Below are 24646 nucleotides of genomic sequence, written 5' to 3'. Positions count from 1 at the left end.
TTCAGCCATGCCATTATCAAAAGACATCCCTCCATTGTTCCCACTGATAAGGAGAAAGGGCTTAACTGCACCAAGGAGCAGGGCAGTTGGAGCAAGTGAAGATTGTGGCAGAAAACCTGCCAATGGGATGTTGCCCTGTGGCCTTTTGTTCTAGAAGGAAGGGCTTGGGTTGAGGGGGGGGGAGTGATTGTGCTGACTGAATACTTAATGAGAATGGGATCAAATCAGCTGGTGACTTAACTTATCTTGGGCTGCGTGCTGAGCAGTCTTGGGCTTGGTCCATGAAACAGCTAATGACTGGATTAAAAATACCATCCCGTTGAGCTGTTTGGTGACAAGAGTTATGCAGAAAATGTCTGACTAAAGGCTGCATAATATTTTTTAAATTAGCAGCAGGAACGTTTTGAATCAGCTATCCTTATATATCGAAGGAGTATGGAAGGGAGAAGTTTGTGCCACGCAAATTAATGTTCAGAATGAGCTGCTTCTATTTTGGAAGGTATGAATTCCAAATCCAGATTGAGAGAAGTAGGTAATTTAGATTATAAACTTGAAGTTGGTTTTCCTCAGTGTCCCTTAAACTTTGTCTACCTTATAACCATGTTTACTTAATCCCCATGGATTCTGATAAGGGTGCACACAATCACACTTATTGTCCAGACTCCATAGTATTGGGGCTGCTTTAATCATACCTCAAGTAAGGTGTTCTTCTACGATAGTGGTTCTCAACCTGTGGGTCGGGACCCCATTTGGGGTCGAACGACCATTTCATGGGGGTCGCCAAACAAGGCTGTCTGCCATTTTCCCCCCTTTTCTTTGGCCACGCCCATGGCACCCGGTGATGTATAAGTGGTTGGGGGTCACCACAACATGGGGAACTGTATTATGGGGTCGCGGCTTTAGAAAGGTTGAGAACCACTGTTCTACGAGATTCAGGCACAGAATATGTTGTCATTGCTGTTGAGTTATATGCCCCCCCCCCCAATATAGGAATGCTGCTGCCCTGCTTTGTAAATAAGCAACACATCTGAGCCTTGTGGCTTGAACGGTTCACACATTATTGTATGAGCTTTCCAGGAGCCATAAGAAGAAATGTGCCATGTAAATATGCTGAAGAGACGGCCAAATCGAGAGTCAGGTATTGCTTCTTTACTCTATATTGAAGGAAACTTCCAGAGTCCAGATATCAGAAATCAGAGACTTGGAGACAAATATAGCCAGTCTTCTATGGTTATGATACAGTCAAATCAATATTTTATCCTAAATTATTGTCTCAGGCAATAAGTATTTTTTATTTGCTTTTAATCAAGCTAAACATATTGCATGTTGTAGTAGATAATCATCCATAAAATTTATTGTATGTACAGGTAGTCCTTGATTTATGACCACAATTGAGCCCAAAATTTCTGTTGCTAAGCCGGACATTTATTAAGTGAATGTTGCCCTGTTTTATGACTTTGCTTGCCACAGTTGTTAAGTGACTCATTGCAGTTGTTAGTAATGCAATTGTTAAGTGAATATAACTTCTCCATTGACTTTGCTGGTCAAAAGGTTGCAAAAAGTGACCACATGACCCCAAGATACCGCAGTCATCGTAAGTACAAGTCAGTTGCCAAGCATTTGAACTTTGATCACATGATGATGGGATGCTGCAACAGTCGTACAAGTCATTTTTTCTGTGCAGTTGTAACTTCAAACGGTCACTAAATGAACTTTTGTAAGTCGAGAACTAGCTTATTAAAGCTAAAGTATGTTCTGTGTATATTCTGTGTTTTATGTCTGCTGTGCTCATAGCAAAAAGATAGTTGAACATGAGGATATAGTCCTGTCAGTGATGTATTTTTACTTGAAGGTCTATGAAGAGACTTTTTGCAAAGTAGTCTTTACATAATGACCATTAAATAAAGACTGTTATGACAAAATTTTGGTTATAAGTCATTGTAGTCATTAAGCGGATCACTATGTGATCTAACTTAATTTTATAAAAAAAAAGATATGATTCGTCCTCAAAATTACAACTGCTTCCTCCTCCCCCCCCCCCCCGTGGTTACATGATTGTATTTTGGGTGTTTGGCAGCCGACTCATTTATGGCCAGTTGCAGCATGTTGCAGTCATGTGACTATGTTTTGCAACTTTTTTATTCTTTTTTAGCAGATTTGCTTAATGACCGCAGGTTCACTTAATAACCATGTGATTGACTTAATGACTATAGTATTTGCTTTATGACCACGGTAAAAACAGTCATCAAATCAAGTTAGATCACATAGTAAACTGCTTAGTGACTACAATGTCTTATAATCAAAATTCTGAGACCAGTTGTGGTTGAGGACTATCTATACACAATGGCAATAGCAATAGCACTTAGACTTATATACCGCTTCATAGTGCTTTACAGCCCTCTCTAGGTGATTTACAATGTCAGCATATTGTCCTCAACAATCTGGTTCATTTTACCGACCTCGGAATGATGAAAGGCTGTGTGAACCTTGAGCCCATCAGGATCGAACTGCTGGCAGTAGGCAGGGTCAGCCTGCAATACTGCACTCTAACCACCGTGCCAACAGGGCATGGTGAAGAGGAAAACAACTTTCTTTCATTTGGAGAACTGCAAATGACATGATCCTCTGTTCTACCTTTAAACCTTTTTAAAAAACAATTTGTTTACTTGCTCATTCCTGTCTCATATTTGACCAAAATCGAAGAACAGATTAAGATAATGCCATTTTTACATCTAAAGTATGTAATATTTTTATGTTAAGCATCTTTATCAATTCTGAGATGAGCTATACAGATAACATGAACCCTCTGCTGGAATACCCCTCCTTTGCCTTTTAACAAGGGACTATCATTTTCCTTCAAAGTCAAGATAGCTCAAGAATGTATAAAGTACGTAGAGGTTTAACATCCTTTATTTTATTAGACTTTCCTGTTTTTACTGATCAAGATTTCAGGCAAAAATATGTGATGAATGTAGGCTGCTTTCTACCAAGCTGGCTTGATAAGGTGGTTTTTTCCCCCCCTCAGAAACTCTTTTTTGGCTATATTTTGGCCTGTACAGTATAAAGCAAATGCTTTTTATTTGCATCCAACTTAAATTGTAATAGCTCTCCATACCTTCCTTTGTTCTAGTGTAAAATACCCAACTACAGTTAAGTCCTTTGTTGTAAGAGACCCATTGAGCAATATCTCTTGTAGGTACTGCTGTGAAGCAGCAGTACTCCAGGTGTGGTCATACCATGGATTTATATTGTATTGCAAGTTGTTTTGCTTTTATTCTATTCCTAATAATTTGTAGGATTTGCTTTACAAGAATCATGCACCAAAACAGTGTTTCTCAACCCTAGCAACTTTAACATCTGTGAACTTCAACTCCCACAGTTTTGAGAGTTGAAGTTCACAGATCTTAAATTTGTCAAGATTGAGAAACATTACACTAGAGGAACATTTAACCTCCAATTATCCAATATCTTTTTCTGATTGCCCAGATGCCATTTATTTAAATCTATATGAGAAACCTGAGTTTGTTGATATTCTCCAGTTTCCTTTTGCCATTTTAAGGTTTGTTTATCCCGTCTGGAGAGGAATTTTTTTTTTTTTTTGCTTTTATTACTTTGAAAAGACTTTCAGACAGTCTGCAAAGCCACTATTAAGCTGCTAGGATACAAAGTCACCGTCCTTGAGCTGGCAGAGAAACTGTATTAATTTAAAAATTATGGTAACTTGATCCATATTCTGCCTCTGTTGTTTCTGTTCATGGTCATCTGACCTTGCCTCTGGTATAACGTGGCAAAACATCACAGATTTTACACATTTTAAGACTATGGGCAGTCCTCGACTTACAAACATTCATTTAGTGACTGTTCGAAGTTACAACAGCATTAAAAAAGTGACTTATGACTGGCTTCCACACTTAAAACTGTTGCAGCAATCACATCACCATGTGATCAAAATTTGGGCACTTGGCAATCAGCGTGGCATGTATTTACCAAAGCGGTTGCAGCCTCTCGGATCATATGATCACTATTTGTAACCTTCCCAACCGGCTTTTGACAAGCAAAGTCAGTGGGAGAAGCCAAATTCACTAAACAAACACACAATTCACAATTGCAGTGATTTGCTTAACAACTGGCAAAAAGGGTCATAAAATGAGGTGCAACTTTCTTAACAACTGCCTGGCTTAGCAATGGAAATTTTGGGCTTACTTGTGATTGTAAGAACCCCCTGTACTTTTGGATGCTCCTTGTGGTAAGAGGGAAGGAGTACTTTAGGAGCAGCTAAGAGTAACTTAAACTTGCTTTAGGTGTGCTGTGGCGTTCATGGAATCAACAGAAACAAGATGTCAGGACAAATTTGTGCAATGCATAGTTAGTTGTTAGTGAAGAAAATAACCCATCATATCTCATGATTTGTGAAGCTTGTTCAGGTACCTTTGATGAGGTCTTTTTCTTGAAAGTTTGAATTTACATGCTGGTTGACCTCTTAAAAAAAGAATCTAGAAAAACATCTGCAGAAATCGTATTGGGTTACTTCTAGGAAGGCCCAATCTTTCTATATGTTTACTTCTTTATTTCATTATATTTTCCAGAATGTACCTGTAGTGGTCTTTACATCAACCAGCCTACGATATCTTGTTCTTTCAAAAAAGAAGAATTACATTGGATAGTCCTAATCCTCATAATCACTAAATCTAAGAATTGCATATTTTCATTAATAGTTCCTTGTTGAAATGAGCTTGAGTAGCAATGGAACTGGGTTTCTATCAAAATGAACGGCATGTTATTTTCTTAAATGTCCTGGAGAAAAATCTCTCGATTTTCAACAGATTTATTTCTGAAACCAATAAAAATGAAGATACATGGGGAAAATAAAGATATGTGATTGCTGCCTTGCTTTGTGAAAGCAGAGAGAAACCTAGTGCTGCTGTTTGTACCTCATGTCCAAGCTTCCCATTTTTCTACTCTTTTCATGCAGAGTAAATGTTTCCATTGCATTTCAGAGAAGCATGAATATCTCAGTATTGTCTGCCATGATAAGAACTGTACAAGTAATCCTTGATTTACAACCACAACAGGGACTGGAATATTCATCATTAAGTGGTGCAGTTATTAAGTGAGGCATCGCGTGACCACACCCAATTTTATGACCTTTTTCACCATGATGGCTATGACCATGACTTACAATCTCCTGCTGGCTTTCCCATTGACTCTGCTTCTTGGAAGCCCCCTGGGGAGGTCACAAATGAGGATGCTTCAATGGCCATAAGTATGAGCTGGTTGCCAAGTGCTTGGATCACAATCATGTAACTGTGATGGTGTGAGGAGTGAGCCGCTTTTTTCAGCACCATTGTAACTTTGAATGGTCACTAAGTAAATGGTTGTTAAGTGAGGACTACCTGTATGGCTTAAATCCATCCTGGTCTGTTGATAATGCTTCAGAAAGGCTTTGCTTAATTCAAGTTCACTTGGCTCAAACATGACATGTTTTTCTTTTAATCTGTTCTCATTCTATCTGATGAAAGTTCTAAATGTTCCTTCAGTGGGAAATAGATTTTCAGATTAATTGTCCTGAGTGGAGTATCATACTCGTTCTCTTTTTATTATTATGATTTTTGGTCACAGGATGAATTTTAATATCTTTTCTTTCAATGCTCATTCAGTCTGGAACTTCTGGATTATTACACATCAGTTAAATCCCAATGTAATATAGCAGGAGGTAACGCCTCCCCTTATGGTGTTTCAATACTTGTGCTACTATCCCAGCTAAAATTTTGCTCATCAGAAATTGTTGCACAGAATTGGAAGGAACTTTGGAGGTCTTCTAGTCCAACCCCAAAGCAGGTTTCCTCATACCATCCCAGAGAAATGGCTGTCCAAACTTGATTAGAACCTGCAGTGATGGATCACCATGACTCTAGAGCAGTGGCCATCAACCTGTGGTCTGAGGAATCCTGGGACCCCACGAGGTCATCATAGAGGGTCCATGTAGGCTTGAAGAAAGGTTATGATGTAAATCTTGAGTTAAATCTTGGGGGGTCTGTGGCCATGGTCTGTGGCCGCAAAAGTTATTTAAAGGGGCTCCATGGTGAAGAAAAGGTTGAGAATCACTGAGATATACTGTTCCATTACTTCCATTCAATTTCTCTTCCCATATATTTGATGGAGAATTTTGAAAGCTCATTACAAAGCCCTAGTCTTAAGAACCGGAATACATCTAAGAATTTGCACTCAAACCTGTGCAGTTTTATTTCTTCATTTTAGTAGTGATGATTGAGATGCTGTGGTCAGCACCATGCCAGATGATATATGGTAGAAAGATTGCATTCCCTCCGTGCATTTAACCAGGTCTACTAAAGCCCTGATGGCTGCATTTGGACATTAAGCTCATTTTAACCTTAGTGCCTTATGCAACCCCATCTTATCTGATGGTTCATTGTAATCCATAAACCCGGAAGAAAAAGGGTTAATTCAGTAACCAGATTAAGCCAGTTGGCAAACACAACCTCTGAAAAGGATGCTAAAGAAAAGATACATCCCACTGCTTCATCTCTGGTTTTGCATAAATTAGCTGCTAGGTGATAAGATTGGCAAGTGACTGGAACAAGAAGAAAACAGGTCATAGATTAAGGAATGGGCAGGAAATATTTATTTATTGCTGTACACAGCACACCTTCACCATAGATGAAAGATGCTAATTTGGAACGGAAACTCCATTGTTAAGTGACATCGTCATAAGTCAAAAAAACATGTGACTGCTCCACTTAGTGATGAGAATTGCAATCATTAAGCAAGGACTGCATGGTTTTTCTAGTATAGACCTCATAAGAAAATAAGCATGACTACCCACTTGTAACTACCACTCATTCAGCACAGAACAAGTGTCATTAAACAAGGACCACCTCCTTTATTGCTTTGTTGATTTGAGGAGGATGATATTGCTGGGAATGCCTCTCTCTTTGAACCCACATATCTCTTTTTTTGCCCCCACGTACCTCCTTCTTTCACTCCTGTGCAAAGTACAGTATAGGTCAGTGATGGCAAACCTTTTAGAGACCGAGTGCCCAAAAACTGGCCCCTCCCCTGCTCTGCCCCCATCCCCCGCCCCACCTGCCCACAGTACCACTCACCACCTCCAGGGCCCGCCGCAGATTGCCCAGGCAGCCCAGCAGCACTATGGCAGCCACACCCTCTGCCCACACCCTGCAGCATCAACTGCATGATGGGGTGTGAGGGCAGAGTCTTGCCTATGCTGCCTGGCTGCCATGTCCTTGTCTGCGCTGCTCCGCATGGGCCACGCTCGGGGGCGAGTCTCCTTCATGGGGGCTGCTGGAGAGAAGGGGATCGCGGGGGGAGGCAAGGCTGGGGCAACTGCATGTGTGCCCACAGAGAGGGCTCCAAGTGCCGCCTCTGGCACCCGTGCCATAGGTTCGCCACCACTGGTATAGGCAGTTATTAATTATAGCAGGCAAGATACTATATTCATTGTATCTGTTAGTTATAGCTCCAGTCTCTTTAGCTTGCTTTCTTGTGAATTATTTAACAAGTCAGACACACAAGGTTAAATTAAAGCCAGTATTTTTCTCTGTTTTGTCTTTTTCTTGTGTCTTTTAGTTGCCATCCTTAGACCAAAAAGCACTTGCTGCTCTGCAATGCCTTGGTTGGTATCCCCAAATGTTACAGTTGCTTTAAAGGCCATGTAAATTAGAAAAGGCTAGGCTGGCTCACTTTGCAGCACAAAAGGAAAGTTGTGCATGCCTCCAAGAGGCAACCTTTCCTCCCATTTGTTTTTCCAGTAGAGCAGGTGTAAATTCATATATTGTGCAGGTGATGGCAGGCATGTGCTATTTCAGGCCTATATTCAACAGGACTCATAGGCAATGCTCACAAAGCTTTGTTGCTATGCTACAGCAGTGACAATAGGGTCCTGGTTGCATTCTTGTGTTGATCCACTTAAAGTATTCATCCAATAAAGAAACAAAGCAAATTAAAAAACAGATGCAAATGTCTTTATTGTCAACACCTTTCTGAGTTAAAATTAATTCTTCATTGGGAATATTTGTTTCAGAGACAGCCCTACTGCAGCATCCATTATTTTACATAATACCTGCTTTTTATTTATTTCTTATGTGACTGGCTTATGAGAAGATTTCATACATTTCCTAAATTAGTTTGCATCTTTGCATCTCAGCTCAACTGCAAGACAAAGTAAGCTGAGGTCAAAGCCATACATCTAGAAGTGAAGCAGTATTTTGTTTGCCAGTGCTTGAATGAGAAAAATGTTGATATTATCCAAAACAATGGCAGGTCTAATATCATGAAGGAAATTATTAAAACATGCGGCAAGTTTAGAAAGGCCCAATGTGGCATAAGTTGTGGTGAGCACTTGTCAGGTACAAGAGGTCACCTAAAGTTGTAAATAGAAGTTGTGTGATGAAGACTTGATTTTAATGTTGAGTTTTCTTTACCGAGTTTTAATAGGGTGATTGACACCATAAAGGTCAGGCAGCTTCTGATGCCATCCCAACCAAAATACTTTACCTGAATGAGAAGAGGGGAGCTATGTGTCTTTCTGTTGTTACCTATTCATTGTATCTGTTCTAATTTGTGTATATGTGTGGTTTTGCTTTTTGTTTTCCCTGGGCAGACCTTACTCTCTGAATTAGGTGCTTGACTGAAGCTGATAGAGAATGGAAACATTTCCTTGGCAATGTCTCTGGGAAAACTCCTCCGTCGTGCCTCTTCCAAAGCATCTGATCTCCTGACCTTAAATGCCAGCAGCAGCTGTGGTGGTTCGTCTTCCATCTTGGATGGAGAGATTATCTATTCCAAGAACAATGTTTGTGTCCACCCCCCTGAGATGCTGCAAGGTGTTGTGGAACATCATCCAGGTGAGGACGGCTAGCAAACATCAAGAAATCTCTTTAGGACTATGTGTGTAGCAGAATCTCTGAAGCCCTCTTCAGGCATCTAATGCTTGTAAGTGTAGAGGGAACTGGGCCATGCATTTCAGTTCTGCCCTGCTCCTCTCTGACCTCCCTTTGTTATCAGCAACATTCAAGACAGGTGTTAATGTATGAGATTAAATACAGTTGCAGTTGTTTTGGGGATTGGAGTACTGTACCTAGGTCAGTAGGGTCACAACCAGTGGTGGGATTCAGCCAGTTCACACCAGTTCGGCAGAACCGGTAGCTAATTTTTTGTTGCCCAGGCCCAGAATGGACTTCCAGAAACAGCACCCACACAGAGAACCGGTTGTTCACATATTTGAATCCCACCTCCTTTTCAAGCCTTCCCTGTCAATATGGACCATTAGGAATGAAGTGTAACGTCCCTCCCCTCCATACTTACTTAAAATGCTTGAAGAGAGCTTCAGCTATTTACTTAAGTTTCCCTTACTACCTATTTCATCTCTCGCCGTGTATACCTCCAGCTGGTATCGCCTTTGTTTATGGATCCAAGGGGAGTGGCTAAATCTTGCCAGCAAGATAGTGTGCCTCAGCTATTCCTTGTCTGACTTTCCTAGTTCAGCGTAAAATATTTCTTTCCCTTTGTGTTTTTCTAGCTTGAGTATGAGGTGGCATATGCTATATTAAAACTTCTAAAACAGGAACCTCATTTTAGGATTAAAGTATATTAAGAAGATCCAGAATTAGATTTTTGTAATGTTTGTTTTGCTGTCATAAGCTTTAACACAAAGAAGAATCTTTTCAGCCAACAAGCATCATTATGTGATTTGGCAAATATCAGAAAAATACAAATGAATTTTTTATATCTGTATAATACCCATTCTGCTGTTCACTTTGCAATATTATGCAAACTGAAAGGGAGAAAAACAAAGCATTATTTTTATAATTAAAAAAATACATTTAATTAAATGTTTTTAATTAAGTAAAAAATTAAGGCGGGACTTGAACTCACAGTCTCTTGTATTCTAACCCAGTGCATTTATGGTATTTAGTATTCACCCAATTTGTTTCCAGGTCTGGCTGATTTATAGCAGGGATATAAATTCAGAGCATGATGACTATTCCTATTGCATACAGTTAATGACGCTATGCCTACAGCAGTAGAAGCCTCTACTATAATGTCTAATTTGATTTATCAAAAGTCTTGTATTAGTAAAATGTAAATTAGTGTTTCATATTGCTTCCCCAATACTTGTGTGTAGAACCTAGCTAGAATTTGAAACAAATTCATATTTTCATATATTCTTTTGAATATGAAATACAAGTAGTTCTCGAGTTACGAGTTGGTTGAGCTTAGTGACAGTTAGAAGTTATGATGGCACTGAATGAAAGGACTTGTGAACAGTCCTCAAAGTATTTATTTATTTGATTGATTGATTTATTGATTGATTGATTGATTTCTATAGCCACCCATCTCAACAAAATTCTGGCTACTGCAGTGCTCCTGTGCTCACGTGAACAAAATTCAGACACTTGGCAGCCAGCTCACACCTATGACCGACTATAGCAGTGGTTCTCAACCTGTGGGTCGGAACCCCATTTGGGGTCGAACAACCATTTCACGGGGGTCGCCAAACAATGCAGTCCGCCATTTTTTCCCCCTTTTCCTTAGCTGTGCTACTCCATTTTATTCTATTGGCTTTTGAAAGCCAATAGAATAGACTCTTGAATAGAGTCTAATTCAGCGGTTCTCAACCTATGGGTCGCGACCCCATTTGGGGTCGATCGACCTCTTTTCGGGGGTCGCCAAAGGTGGCGATCCGCCATTTTGTCCCCTCCGGGGGCGCGCTGCGCCTCCGGGGGGGCGTTGCTGCGCACGCGCGCTGCGCGTGGGGGTGGCGGCGCGCCTCCGGGGGGCGCCGCCGTGCACGCGCGCCGCGCGTGGGGGTGGCGGCGCGCCTCCGGGGGTGCCGCCGCGCATGTGCGCTGCGCGCGGGGGCACCGCCCCCATGCGCACCGCGCACAGGGCGCCGCCGCACATGCGTGTCGTGCACGGCCCCGCCCCCCCATGCGCGCCACGCATGCGCGCCACGTGCGGGGGCCCCGCCCCCATGCGCGCCATCGCCGCGCATGCGCATAACCTTTGTGTGATGGGGGTCGCCGTCACACAAAGGTTAAGAACCGCTGGTCTAATTCTATTGGCTTTCAAAAGCCAGTAGGAATTGTCCAGGCTGTCTCTGCCCTGTTGAGCCCGCCAAAAGTCCCATTCTGCAAACGGTGCTGCACCAGTTGAATAGTCCTCGACTTACGACCGGTTGGGGGTCGCGGCATTAGAAAGGTTGAGAACCACTGGATTATAGCATCCTGCACAGGATTATCATTAGTGACCTCCTTTGCCAGCAAAATTAATAGAAAAGCCAGCAGAGAAGGTTGCAAATCAGTTGGATAAGTCTTCCCGCAGCCTCGTTGCCCTGAGTGTGTGCATGTCCTCTTTTCCTGGCCTTGCTGCTGTTGCCCACATGCATCCCTGCCATCTTTCCCTGCTTCCTTGCATCCACACACATGCACCCCACATCCTCTTTCCCCAGCTTCCTACATTTGCACACCTGCACATACCCTGCATCCTCTTTCTCTGGCCTCCCTACTCTCACACACATTTACCCCACATCCCCTTTCCCCAGCTTCCCTGTGCTTGCACAGACACACGTGGCCTTTTTCCCTAGTCTCTCTGCGCTTGCACATATGCATGTACCTCACCCCCTCTTTCCCAGGCCTCCCTTTGCCTTCTTTACCCGCTTTCCTGAGTTCATGATGCACTGCATCAGCCCACAACATGCACATGAACTGTGCCAGACCTGCCAGGGCCTCTCTTCCTTGTGGCAACCTCCGCTCCTATGGAAGCCCTGTGCTCCTGACTGGGGACACCCTCCAGTTTTTGATTAATGACCCATATGTCTTGGGACAAATTGGATTGCCTGGATTCTCATTGCTAAGTGATACGATCGCATGACGTTGCATTTTATGACTGTATCACTTAGCAGCGGCAATCATGATCCCAATTGCCATTGTAATTTGAGGACTATCTGTGTTTCTTTTGTTTGGATTTTGATTACCTTTATAGCACTTGGCATAGTTTCAAAGAAATGCAGGCTGCTTTTTGTGTTCAGAGGCCATTCTTTTTTTATTATTATTCATAATCAGTTTCTGACTGTTGCAAGGCAGGACGTCAACAGAAGCTGACATTTTGGCCTTCTCTGGCATAGGCAGCTACAAAGTGGGCAAGTGATGAAACTTGCATTGCAATTCAGATTGGCTTTGACAGCTCATCAAGGAGGACCAGACCCAAAAAATCAATAATTATATAGGTCAGGAGTTTTTTTTTTATTGTAACAGCTCGAATAACAGGAGTTTGCAGATCAGAATGTGCTCTCCCGCCTTCCCTTTCTGTGAACTAAAGAGGGGCTGGTTTTCTCCAGTTATTTCCTTGGCCTGGGCTCAAGCCCTGCTTATCTGGCCGTTGCCTTGGTAGCAGGTCTCTCTACTGGCCATTCTCTATGCTCTCTGTAGACTTTTGTATCCTTGCAAGTGAAATGCTGACATAAATATGAAGGGGACAGAGTTGGATCCTAACAGCAGAGTCCACATTTCACTTTGAAGTCATTGTCGTTAAGTGCCTAAACTTTTGGGATAGATGGCATTTTAAGAAAAACATTAGGGTGTATGGCAGCTTAATAACATTTATTTTAATTCTTACTTTCTTTTTAAAAATTCCAAAAAAGAATATTACGGGTAATCCTCAACTTACAACCATAATTGAGCCCTAAATTTCTGTTGCTAAGGAAGACATTTGTTAAGTGAGTTTTGCCCCATTTTACGACCTTTCTTGCCACAGTTGTTAAGTGAATCTGGCATCCCCATTGACATTGCTTGTCAGAAGGTGGCAAAAGGTGATCACATGACCCCAGGACACTGCAATCATCATAAATATGAGTTGGTTGACAGGCATCTGAATTTTGATCACATGATCATGGGGATGCTGCAATGGTCATAAGTGTGAAAAACCCTCATACTTCACTTTTTCCAGGGCTGTTGTAACTTTGAACGGTCTCAAAATGAATGGTTGTAAGTCAAAAACTACCTGTATTTATCAGAAAGAAAACTGAAAGATATTATGGAAATTTGAATAAGAAAATTGGAAGCAAGAAATTTTTTTATATTTCCCAGATACCCTTGTACAGGGGATTTCAAAGAAAAGAGACTCAACCTCTGTGGAGCAATAGGTCAGCACTCGGCATGAGAATGAGGGAGTCTTCAGAAATGAAAGAGTTAGGAAATGGGGTGGAACAGTTCCATTGCAGACATTAGAACAGCTTAGGAAAGCATGCAATGTCACCTTATTCACCACAATATCAGCTACTTTCATTGATTTTAACAAGACTGCTGTGATTTTTCATCTTACAGAAGAAACGTGTCCCTTGTTTTTGACAAGGCTAACTTGCAGCTAATGAACAGATAGGAAAAAAAATCAATAAAAATTCTAGCGATATGTATACAGGAGTTGTGAATTTATGCATGGTATTTGCTTCCTAAATACCTAGGTTGCACTTGATTGCAAAGGAGTTGCTCAAAGTAGCCAACAGCATAAAAAAAAAGCATTAAGATTAAAAGAATAAAGAAAAGATGTGTACAACAATTTAAAGCAACAGCAGAAACAACAGTAGAAAGAATCAAGACTAATAACCTCATACCGAACTCCAACTGGGTTGTTCTGGGTGTTTATTTGGATAATAGGAAACACATCATGAGGAATGAGTCAGTTAAGGTAGCATTGAGAAGAGGCCAGTCACTTGCTAGAAATTAAAGGAATAGCTGTGTTTCCACATCATGGGAAGTCCAGAAAGCTGAGGGTTGGCTATAAGTCTAAGTCCCTGTCTTCTTTTGCAGGCTACTTGTGCTTGTATATGGAGAAGGATGAGCTGCTTGGAACCACGCTTATCCTGGCTTGGGTCCCCAACTCCCGTATTCAGAGGCAGGATGAAGAAGCTCTCCGTTACATCACGCCCGAGAGCTCCCCTGTCCGCAAGGCTCCCCGCAAGCGCAACCGACACACTCAGGGTTTTGGCATCCCTATGCAGGCTTCTTCTGTTGAGCAGAAGCAAGCTGAGACCCCAAAGGATGTGGAGGACATTTTGACTGTATCACAGCTGGTGAGGGATGTGGCTCATGTCAGCCCCCCTTCAGAAGAAGGGGACAAATTGTCCCACAGCTGTTCAGCTACATGCAACATTCACAGCTCCGCTCAGCCTGCTCACAGTGACTCAGGAATTTTATCGACAATCAGTTCTCAGGATGAACAGAACCGATTAGAGGAGTCCGTAGAGGAAGGGCTGGAGAGCCATTTGGTGACAGGAGAAGATGAAGGCTCTTTGGAGTTGTCTGCCGATGATGTTAGCAAAGATAGCACGTTTGACTCGGATTCAGATGCCTTCTCTTCTCCATTCTGCCTCTCACCCATAAGTGAAGCACTTGTGGAAAATGTTAGCTCTATGTTCCTGGTTAATGAAAACCGGTGAGTTGATGTTCCTGTGCTAATTGAACAGAGTCCAGTTCAAAACAAAATGGGCAACACCCATAAATGTAATCACCCGATTCTAGAATAATTTGCTCTCTGTTATTAGCAAGGATGGCTCAGCAGTTAAAGATGTTGAACTTGTCGGCTGGAAAGCTGACAGCCCAGGTTCGAGACTGAGCACCACACAATAGGTGAGCTCCTGTCCCTGCCCCACCTAACTCCTGCCAACTAGCAGTTTGAAAGCATGCAAATGTCAGTAGATTGGGCACCACTCTGGTAGGAAAGTAGCGGCATTTCATGCGCCTTTGACATATAGCCATGCTGGCCACATGACCATAGAAAATGTCTTTGGACAATGCTGGCTACCTTGGCCAAGAAACGGAGATGAGAACCATGCCTTAGAATCAGATATGACTGAACAGGGGAAAACTTTACCTCAAGTTCAGAGGGGCATTAACATTAGCTTTCATTAGAGCAAGTAGAGCGTGTTTACTCAGATGTAAATTCTATTGAACTCATTGAGATTTACTCCATGAAAGGATTATAAGATTGTCGTGGAAATCTCTCTTAAGAATTCTACAGAGACATCAAAGCACTGAATCAATTTGTCATTTGACTTAGTGATTCCTTTAATGCAGTAGATAGAAGATCAAAGATTGTCATTTGTGCTGTCAATTTATTTATTTTGAAATGCCCATGTCAGTGAACATATAGTTCGAGATATTAGCCATACTTCTTGTCTGAAGATGCTCTGCTTATTATTTAAATATGTGTTTTTCATACATTTTCATAGCGAATATACCTACCTGGTAAAAAAGCTATTTAGAAGAGCTATAAAGACTTTTGGCAAGGAAAAGTGAGACCTTTTTGCCTCATTATGCTTTCTATCTTTCTATCTTTCTCCTTTGATGTGAGAATTGTTGAGTGTGAGGTGGCATACAAATTTAATAAATTATTATTTACACAAAAATGTGAAATCACAGCTGCCAGTTCTTTAGCTGGTGTAGGCATCAAGTTCTTCCTAAAAACCTAGAATGTTGTAATATATCAGTGTTGGTATATGTGTGGATTTTTGCATTGTGGCCTTCTGTAATTGACAGATAGAATTTTAATTAATGCGCAGATTTTCTAAGTGCTGTCCAAGATCATTTGGTATGGCACCATGTGAGCCAATAATTGGGACTATCAAGCTGGTTTTTGCCATAATCTTTCCATTTCAATTTTCAGGGCTTGATACTTTCTGATCTTCTCCAATTCTTTATTTTCTTGTCTATTTTCTGCTATTGCCATATCAATTATCCATACTTCCTTCTTTTTGACTACAGTTAAATCTGGTGTGTTATGAGCAAAGTCCTTATGTTTGGAAATTCCAAGCAGTTTTAACCTACTCATTTTCAGCTATTTTTTCAACTCCATGTTCCCACCAATTTTTCATTATTGGCACATGATAATTTTTACAGATGTTCCCGTGAAGCATTTTGTCATTCTTTATAATCAGTTTGTGTGATCTTTTTGCATGAACTGAGCATATGATCTATCGTTTCTTCTGCCTCTTTGCACAATCTGCCCTTTGAATCATTTGACAATTTTTCAATTTTGACCTTGATTGCATTAATTTGAATAATTTGCTTTTGAGCAGCCAAAATCAACCCTTCAGTTTCTTTTTCAGTGTTCCAGTTGTAAGCTATTGCCAGGTTTTATCTTTATCCACCTTTCACTTGATCTTTTGTAGAAATTAACAATGTACAGAGTCCTCAATTTGTGACTGATTGTTTAATGACTGCTTGAAAGTACAGTTGCCTCGGAAAGGGTGCTTTATAGCCCATAAAGCACTTCAGGCTGTTGTAAAATGTTGAGCTGCCCCTCCCATCACGTGATTGTGATCTGGTTGCTTGGCAACCTGTCCACGCTTAAGAAGCAGTGATCTTCCCCAGAAACTCATGGAGAATCCGGTAGAGAAAATTGTAACTGCTTTGATCTCTGTCAAAGAGCTGAGATTCCCTCCTGACAGGCACCTTTTTCAAAGCGAAAAACTGAACCCATTTCTGCAGCCCCCTCACTCATGGAAAGGACAGGAATTCCGAAGGTCTTCAGATCCTGAAGATCCCAGCTCTGTTCCTGCAGCCTGCCAGAGTAGTTCTCTTCCCCACCCTGAGGGGAGACAAACTCCTCTGGCGGCTCCAGAAATAAAGCTCAAATCTTTGGGATTCAAGCTTCATTTCACCGGTCCACTGCAGGAGTTCCCTTCTGTGCATAGAGTTGAGGAGTAATCCTGCGATGAGCTGCAGAAAAGAAGCTGGGATCCTGAAGATTAGAGCTTCATTTCTGTACCCAGCCATAGAAGGTCCCTTGTGGGAAAGTTCCTTATGTGGTTGCATTTCTTATTAATCACATTTTTTAACTTGTCTATGCTTGTAGGCTTCATCCTATTACTGTTCAGATTTTACCCCAATTTATTGCTAGTGTAGCACATTTCTCTAGGCCAAATTCCATTGCTATACCTAAAAATCCTTATATTTGTCAGTGACTGGATTTCGGATTTTCCATATATATCAGTGGTTCTCAAACTGTGGGTCAGGACCCCATTTGGGGTCGAACGACCATTTCACGGGGGTCGCCAAACAACGGAGTCCGCCATTTTTTCCCTTTTCCTTAGCTGTGCTACTCCCTTTTATTCTATTGGCTTTTGAAAGCCAATAGAATAGACTCTCTTGAATAGAGTCTAATTCTATTGGCTTTCAAAAGCCAATAGGAATTGTCCAGGCTGTCTCTGCCTGCTGAGCCTGCCAAAAGTCCCATTCTGCAAACGGTGCTGCACCAGTTGAGTAGTCCTCGATTTACGACCGGTTGAGTAGTCCTCGACTTACAACCGGTTGGGGGTCGCGGCGTTAAAAAGGTTGAGAACCACTGATATATATCATCCGATATATAGCCAATGTGAGATTCTGTTAGCATTTTTTGCTGTTTGGTAGCCAAGATTTGTTTTCTTTAAAAACATTGAAAGCAGGAACATAGTAATGACAAATAATAAGGGTGATAATAAGTAACCCTGAAAGATGCCGTTCCTAATATTGAGAATCTCACATTTTTCATTTCCAATCCCCAATTAGTCTTATATTGCTTCATTATTTTTGTCTATAAACATTCCAATGTTTTTACTGATACTAGTTGTTTCCTAATATTTGATGGTCCAACTATGGTAATGAATCAAATGCCTTTTTGTAAGCAAACCAGACTATTTTTTTTTTTTTTGCCTTTTGCAATTCTTCAAAACCATTTTATCAATCAGAAAGTGATCCTTTGTTCCACTGTTTTTCCTTTTATTTCCTTCTGTTCCACTAGAAGGATGTTATGTTATTTTTTTCCTAAATAATCTAATAAATAATCTAAGCTGTAGTAAATAACAGCAGTACTGTAGTAATGTTACTTGCTATTATGCCTTTGAGTAAAGTAAACATTGTAGGCAAGCATGTTATTGGCCTAGAGTTTCCTGGTGGTGTCCCTTTCATTGGGTCTTACGTTATTATGGTTATTATTATTATTATTGCACAGTCAGCCAGGTATTAAGACTGGATTTGGCATTTTCATCCACCTACTGAGTCTTTCCCAAGGACCTGGGAGAAGCAGATGTTGCTGTTTGATGGTGTTAGGGGTATTGTTGCAGATCTTACGGCAAGCTGCCTTTTGTGATTGACTAATGTTGATTTTGTTAATGGTGATAGTGTTCAAATGATGTTCCAGTTGTTTAGGGATTGTATCCAAGGCATCTTTTGGCACTATCTTTGCTTTCTTTTGCCACAGTTGTTCTACTTCTATCTGCAGGTCTTGCTGTCTTGGTATTTTGTGATTTTCCCTCCAGTGCTTTTTCTTCTCTTCTGCTGTCTTCAGGTATGCCATGTCCACTATCCAGACTTTTTTGTTATCAACAATTGTTAAGTTTGGAGTGTATGGGATAGATGCTTATCTGTTAAATTCAAAAGTCCCAGACCATTTACTTAAATGGGATGGACAAAACTGGCAATTAAAATCACGGGAAGAATTAGCACAAGAAAATTTTACTTATTCTTGGTTCCAATATAGGCAACTACTAGATAGATGGAAGATGGATTGTAAGGTGGGTTTTCTTAGAGAAGATGAAAATCTTATTAAGCAACTGAAGGATCAAAGACAAACCCACATTAAGAGAATTTATGGGGTTTTAGTTGAATTGGACTCAGAAACGGAACTAATTAAAGATTGTATGATTAGATGGGCGCAGAACTTTGGTGAGCCAGTTTCATTGGACACCTGGGAAACTATTTGGGTGAGAAATGTCAAATTTACTCAAGCACAGAATCTAAGGGAGAATTTTTATAAAATGTTTTATAGATGGCACCTTGATCCACAAAAAATGTCTTACATGTACCCTGACGTGCAACCTAAATGTTGGAGATGTGGTTATAAGGAGGCTTCCTATTATCATATTTGGTGGTCATGTAGAGAGATAAAAGCATTTTGGATCAAAATATGGTGGAATATCCAGAGAATTTTTAGAAGGAGGGTAAAATTTACTCCGCAATTATTTTTGTTAGGTATTGTTACAGATTGTGATACAAAGGAGGTTGTATTGATGTTAAACTTGATCACAGCCGCGAGGCTGTTAATTGGACAATATTGGAAGAAGGAATCTTTGCCTACATTGCAGGAATGGTTTTTTAAAGTAGCTTATCTGGCAGAAATGGCAAAGATTTCGGCTTTCTTAAAGCAACAAACGCAAGAGAAGTTTTTTGCTATCTGGGACAAATGGATAAAATTTATACAATTTAGATTGGGTATACAAAAATATTATATAGCTTTTTCATAAGTTTTATTTTTATATATATTATAGATATCTTTTTTATATATATAAATATAAAGTTTTTAATTTAATTTTTATTTTTTTTTTTTATTTTTTTTTATTATTATTTCTTAAGCCTATATTCTGCTCTGGGAAGCTCAGGGGGGGGGAAGGGAGGGTTTTTGGGAGGGGTGTGGGGTGGGGGTTTTTTTTATATGTATTGTTTAATTTTTTTTTCTTTTGTATATGTTGTTTTTTGTTCTGTATTGTTCTTTTTTTTTTTGTAAAATTTATAAAATTTTAAAAAAAAAAAAAAAAAAAAAAAAAAAAAAAAAAAGTCCCAGACCATTTTAGCTTCTTTATTTTCTATTTCTTTTTATATTTTATGGTACTACTACTACTACTACTACTACTACTACTACTACTGTAATTGTTATTATAATTGTTATCGTTATTGTTATTATTATCTTTACATGGAGAATAATTTCTATATGGCTATCTGGATTTCTTTGTGATTATAAGCAACTATTATTTCAGGTTGGAGAAATTTTGGTTCTATGGTACAACATAATTTTATTTTTATGAAAAAAAATATAACCATTATATTTCACCACCTTGCATATGTTTTTAATGAGTTACATTCATTATGCTGTTACCTGTGTAACTTTAAAAAGAGTTGTACTGTATGACTTTGGCTCATGAAGCATTTTGCCTGTTCTGCGGGCCTTCTTGTTTCTTCCCTTTATGTTGCATTTTGTAACTTCTTGTCTAATCAAGAATTTTGAAGATCGCTATTATTTGCACACCCTTCTGAACTATTTTGATTATATAAATACTACCCAGCCATGTAGTCTGGACAGCCAGCATTATAAAAATGACTTAGCTGATTTCTCTCTGCTTTCCTCTAGAGCTACAGTGCCGTGGCTTGGCATATTATTGTTTCAATGCTGTGATCTCCTTCTAATACAATTTGCCTGGGGTGAACTGAGCATCTGCTGTTCTAGGATGAAAATGTATATTTTATTTGTAGAATGTGACTGAAGTCACAACGCTCCAATTTAGTGCCGGGTCATACATTTGCCTGCTTGTGAATTTATTCACGTTCGGTGTAAGAGGCGAGTGCCCTCATGCGGCCTACCAGTTATATTGCAAAATGGATAATTGGAAATGGGGTTTTTGACACAAGCTATAGTTTTTTCCCCCAAAGCAGTTGTTCTAAGACCTTCCCGATATTTGTTTGGCAGCAGATTGCCTTAGTTTATATGATAATAGCCTTTGAAATGCCAAGGGAGACTATAAAGCTTGCTTATTTGAAAAGAATGAAAATCCATATTAAACAAAGAATGTAGTTGATTAACAGCCCACATAGAGGATTCCCACAATCTAAGACTATAACCTAGACCAGTGGTGGCAAACCTATGGCATGTGTGCCAGAGGCGGCACTCAGAGAGGGCACATGCGCCGTTGCCCCACCCCTGCCTCCTCCTGCAGCCCACTTCTCACCAGCAGCCCCCCCAGAGGAGAGTCGCCCTTGAGCGTGGCCCGTGTGGAGTAGCGCAGCCAAGGAAATGGCAGCAGGGCAGCAGGGACAAGACTCTGCCGTTGCGCTCCGTCACGTGCAGTTGATGCCATGCGGCGTGGGTGGAGGACGTGGCTGCCTGGGCGATCTGCGACGGGCCATAGAGGTGGTGAGTGGCCCTGCGGGTGGGTGGGGCAGGGGCTGGGTGGGGGTAGGGCAGGGGTGGGGTCGGGGCCGGTTTTTGGGCACCCAGTCTCTAAAAGGTTCATTGACCTAGACTAGGCGTGACTTGGATGCTATCATCCATTTTCTCCAAGTTGTTTTTTTTTTACCAAATAAGTACTCTAGGTTGTCTTAAAAACGTATATAGGTAATCCTCAACTTACAGTTCATTTAGTGACCGTTCAAAGTTACAGTGCCACTGAAAAATGTGACTTAAACCATTTTTTCACAGTTACAATTTTTGCAGTATCCCCATGGTCATGTGAACAAAATTCAGATGCTTGGCAGCTGGTTCATATTTATGAGTGTTGCTGAGTCCCGGGGTCATGTGATCACCTTTTGCGATCTTCTCACAAGCAAAGTCGATGGAGAAACCAGATTCACTTAACAACTGGCTTACTAACTTATCAACTGCAGTGATTCAGTTAACAGCTGTGGCAAGAAAGGTTGTAAAATGGGGCAAAACTCACTTAACAAATGTTTCACTTAACAACAGAAATTTAGGGCTTAATTGTAGTTGTAAGTCAAAGACTACCTATATACTATTTTTGAATTTCAGTTGGGTGAATAAAGAAAGATGTTGGTGTGATGGTTGGACTGGAACTAGGGAATACCCATATTCTAATCCACATTCAAAGCTGGAAGCTTAATAATAATAATAATAATAATAATAATAATAATAATAATAATAATAATAATAATAATAATAATAAAGTTGGAAGGGACCTTGGAGATCACCTAGTCCAACCCCCTGCTCAGCAGGAAACCCTATACCATTTCAGACAAATGGCTGTCCCATCTCTTCTTAAAAACTTCCAGTGTTGGAGCATTCATTGCTTGGTGACTAGCTACTGGGCCAGTCACTCTCTCAGCTCATCCTATCCCCCAGGATTAAATTGTTGTCAGGGGAAAATCAGAAAAATGTACTTTATAGGCTGCTTGAGCTTATGAATGAAAGATGGACTATGAAAGATGGAATGTTATTTAATACTGTGTGGTATTTTTCTCATGGCCAACATGGCTGTTTTGGCTCTTTTGAAAAGAATGAAAAACAATTACCATGCTCCCTAATAGGTGAGTTTTAAGGAAAAAAATATTGGGAAGTAGCATTGAATAGATGAAGTCTTGTTAATTAGGGGGTGATTTTTCCTGTGCTTCTGCTAAACATTCAAACTGGCTGAAGACGATAAAAAGATTTGTGTTGGAACAGACTAAAGGCCTACTAATATTCTTTGTAATATAGGACTTTTTTTAAAAAAAAATCCCTATAAAGATGAATGAGCTAGATCTATTAAAGGTATTGCATATATTCAGTGATTACAGTCAAGGTTAGATTAAAAATAATTGCACAGGCCATCGCATGTAATCCTGAAGAGTTTATGAAGCAAACCCACTGCACTGGTGCTCTGAGACTACCACATGCTTTTCTGGCTTTGCCCAAGAGATGTCAGACTTCCAAATGAGTCTTGGGTATATTGTCACTGGTTAAATAGGTCATCCAAATGCAAAATCTAAAACACTGTTCCTTTTTACACAAACTGCAAGAGTGTCACCATGATTTAAGGTACAGTTTGTTTATATGAGTTGGAGCTTAAGATGCACTTTATGGTCACTTAAACATGGACAATTGATTTTGAAGAGGTGCCTATCTGATTATTTGCCAGGGGAACCGCTGCACATATCACACATCAACTGAACACAACAACTCTTTTTTTTCTACACCAGTTCTTGTAATTTATTTTTAAATTTGTTGTACAGATGCTAGTATGTACTAGTGTGGGAGATACTGTAGATATTTAGATAAATTATATATGTGCGTGTATATACTCATGTATGGGTAGTTCTCAACTTACATCTAAAATTGAGCCCAAAATTTCCATTGTTAAGCAAGGCAGTTAAGTGAGTTTTGCCCCATTTTAATGCCCTTTCTTGCCACAGTTGTTTAAGTGAATCACTACAACTGGTAAATTAGTAACATGGTTAAGTAAAACTGTTTTTCCCATTGACTTTGCTTGTCAGAAGGTCGCAAAAGATGGTCACATGGTCCCAAAATAGTGCAACCATCATAAATACATGTCAAGTGTCCAAACTTTGATCATGTGACCATGGGGTTGCTGCACCATGTAGGTGTGAAAAACAATCATAAGTCATTTTTTTTCAGTGCCATTGTAAGTCGAACAGCCACTAAACAAATGATTGTAAGTCAAAGACTACCTGTATGTGCATACTTCTGTTAGATTGCCACTTTTTACATTGAGGGTTTACCTTACACCAGGGGTTCTCAAACTTTTTAAACAGAGGCCAGTTCATTGCCCCTCAGACTGTTGGGGGGGCCGGACTATAGTTTGAAAAAAAATAATGATTATAGAACAATGTAAAACCAAGTATAAAATGAAAAAATGAAAGAAGAAAATGAATTAGTTAGTTAGTGAATGAGTTTTTAAGTGAAGAAAATATACAACATTTCCAGTGAATCCACACATGTTTTCTTTGGGAATGCAACTGCTGTTTTTTCCGCAAATAGTTTTTGAGTTGTGGGAAGATGGCAGAAGTTTTCCTCCCTCACTTGTTTAATGAGTATGTCCAATTTTACTTCAAATGCTTTCACATGTGAATGCATATCACAGATGAGCTTCCCCTTTCCTTGAAGTTGCACATTGAAACTGTTGAGTAGTTTTGTTACATCTGTCAGAGAGGCAAGGTGCCATTTCCATTCAGCATTTCTTGCAGACGTCTCATAACCCAAACTAGGTAACACCATCAGTTCATTTATTATCCCACTTTGGGTCCTGAAACATCTGCAAGAAAACCACCATCCTCAGAGACACCCCCCCCCCAAGGACCCTTCATTTTAATCCTGAGCCAGAAATATTCTCCTTGATTGGCATTCTGGACCGTCTCAGGGCAGAAGAACCTGCCTGGCAGGACCTCATTCTTCTTTCCCATGGGGCACATCTCAATGCCCCCATCCTTCCTCCACCCTTTCCTGGACCCTAAAGGCCAATGAAGTTTCTCTCAACCAACAGCACCGACATTTCCGATTCCTCTGAGCTGTTCCACCACCTCCGGCTTTGCCTACCTCTCGGGACTTCACCTGGACGTGGCACACACCCCGTTCATGGATCGGGATGCTCTTTCAAAGGCCGACTGCGTCTTCCCAGCGGCAGCAGTGGCGGAGGCTGGGCTCGCGTCCCATAGCGCCTAACGAGGGACCCGCCTCAGAAGAAGCAGCAGCAGTGGTGTCGTCATTACCAGACTTGGCTGCCCTAAGCAAGGCCGAGGCTGCAAGCAAGACCTAAACCTCTCAGCCCGGCCCTGAAGCAAAAACGCGAATAAGCGAGAGGAGGAGAGGAAGGGGCCATGGCCAAAGCACGAGCATCCCCTTGGGCGTGTGAGGGAGAAACTGGGAAAAAAAATCTTCTCCCACCAACTTGCCATCCCGCCATTGGCTGGGGCTCTTGCCACCATCCACCCACTCTCTGCTCGCAATTGTATGGCTTGCCTGGGAGGTTGAGGCGGGCTGGATAAAAAGACAAGTCGGGCCGCATGTGGCCCATGGGCTGTAGTTCGAGGACCCCTGACTTACACCTAGTATTTACTAATTTACAGAGCTT

At 40.8% G+C, this 24646-nt stretch overlaps 1 protein-coding gene across 5 annotated transcripts in view; it reads left to right on the top strand.

Moving 5' to 3' along the window:
* Positions 1-24646, top strand: part of TBC1D16 (TBC1 domain family member 16) — a 75558-nt gene that overhangs the window by 7824 nt on the left and 43088 nt on the right. For 3 of the 5 annotated variants that reach the window (XM_039345796.1, XM_039345772.1, XM_039345780.1), the window contains 2 exons: positions 8642-8885; positions 13848-14472. In XM_039345796.1, coding sequence (XP_039201730.1) covers positions 8705-8885; positions 13848-14472 — 806 coding nt within the window. In that variant the 5' untranslated portion in view covers positions 8642-8704. Of the gene's footprint in view, positions 1-7608; positions 7655-8641; positions 8886-13847; positions 14473-24646 lie in introns of those variants that run through there. The other 2 variants (XM_039345789.1, XM_039345812.1) reach the window with 2 other exon arrangements.

This window comes from Crotalus tigris, unplaced genomic scaffold (assembly GCF_016545835.1).
Source record: "Crotalus tigris isolate CLP2741 ecotype Arizona unplaced genomic scaffold, ASM1654583v1 scf7180000017551.9496454, whole genome shotgun sequence".
Lineage (NCBI taxonomy): Eukaryota > Metazoa > Chordata > Lepidosauria > Squamata > Viperidae > Crotalus > Crotalus tigris.
The sequence above is the reverse complement of the archived record's forward strand: the minus strand, read 5'-3'. Positions and strand labels throughout refer to the sequence as shown.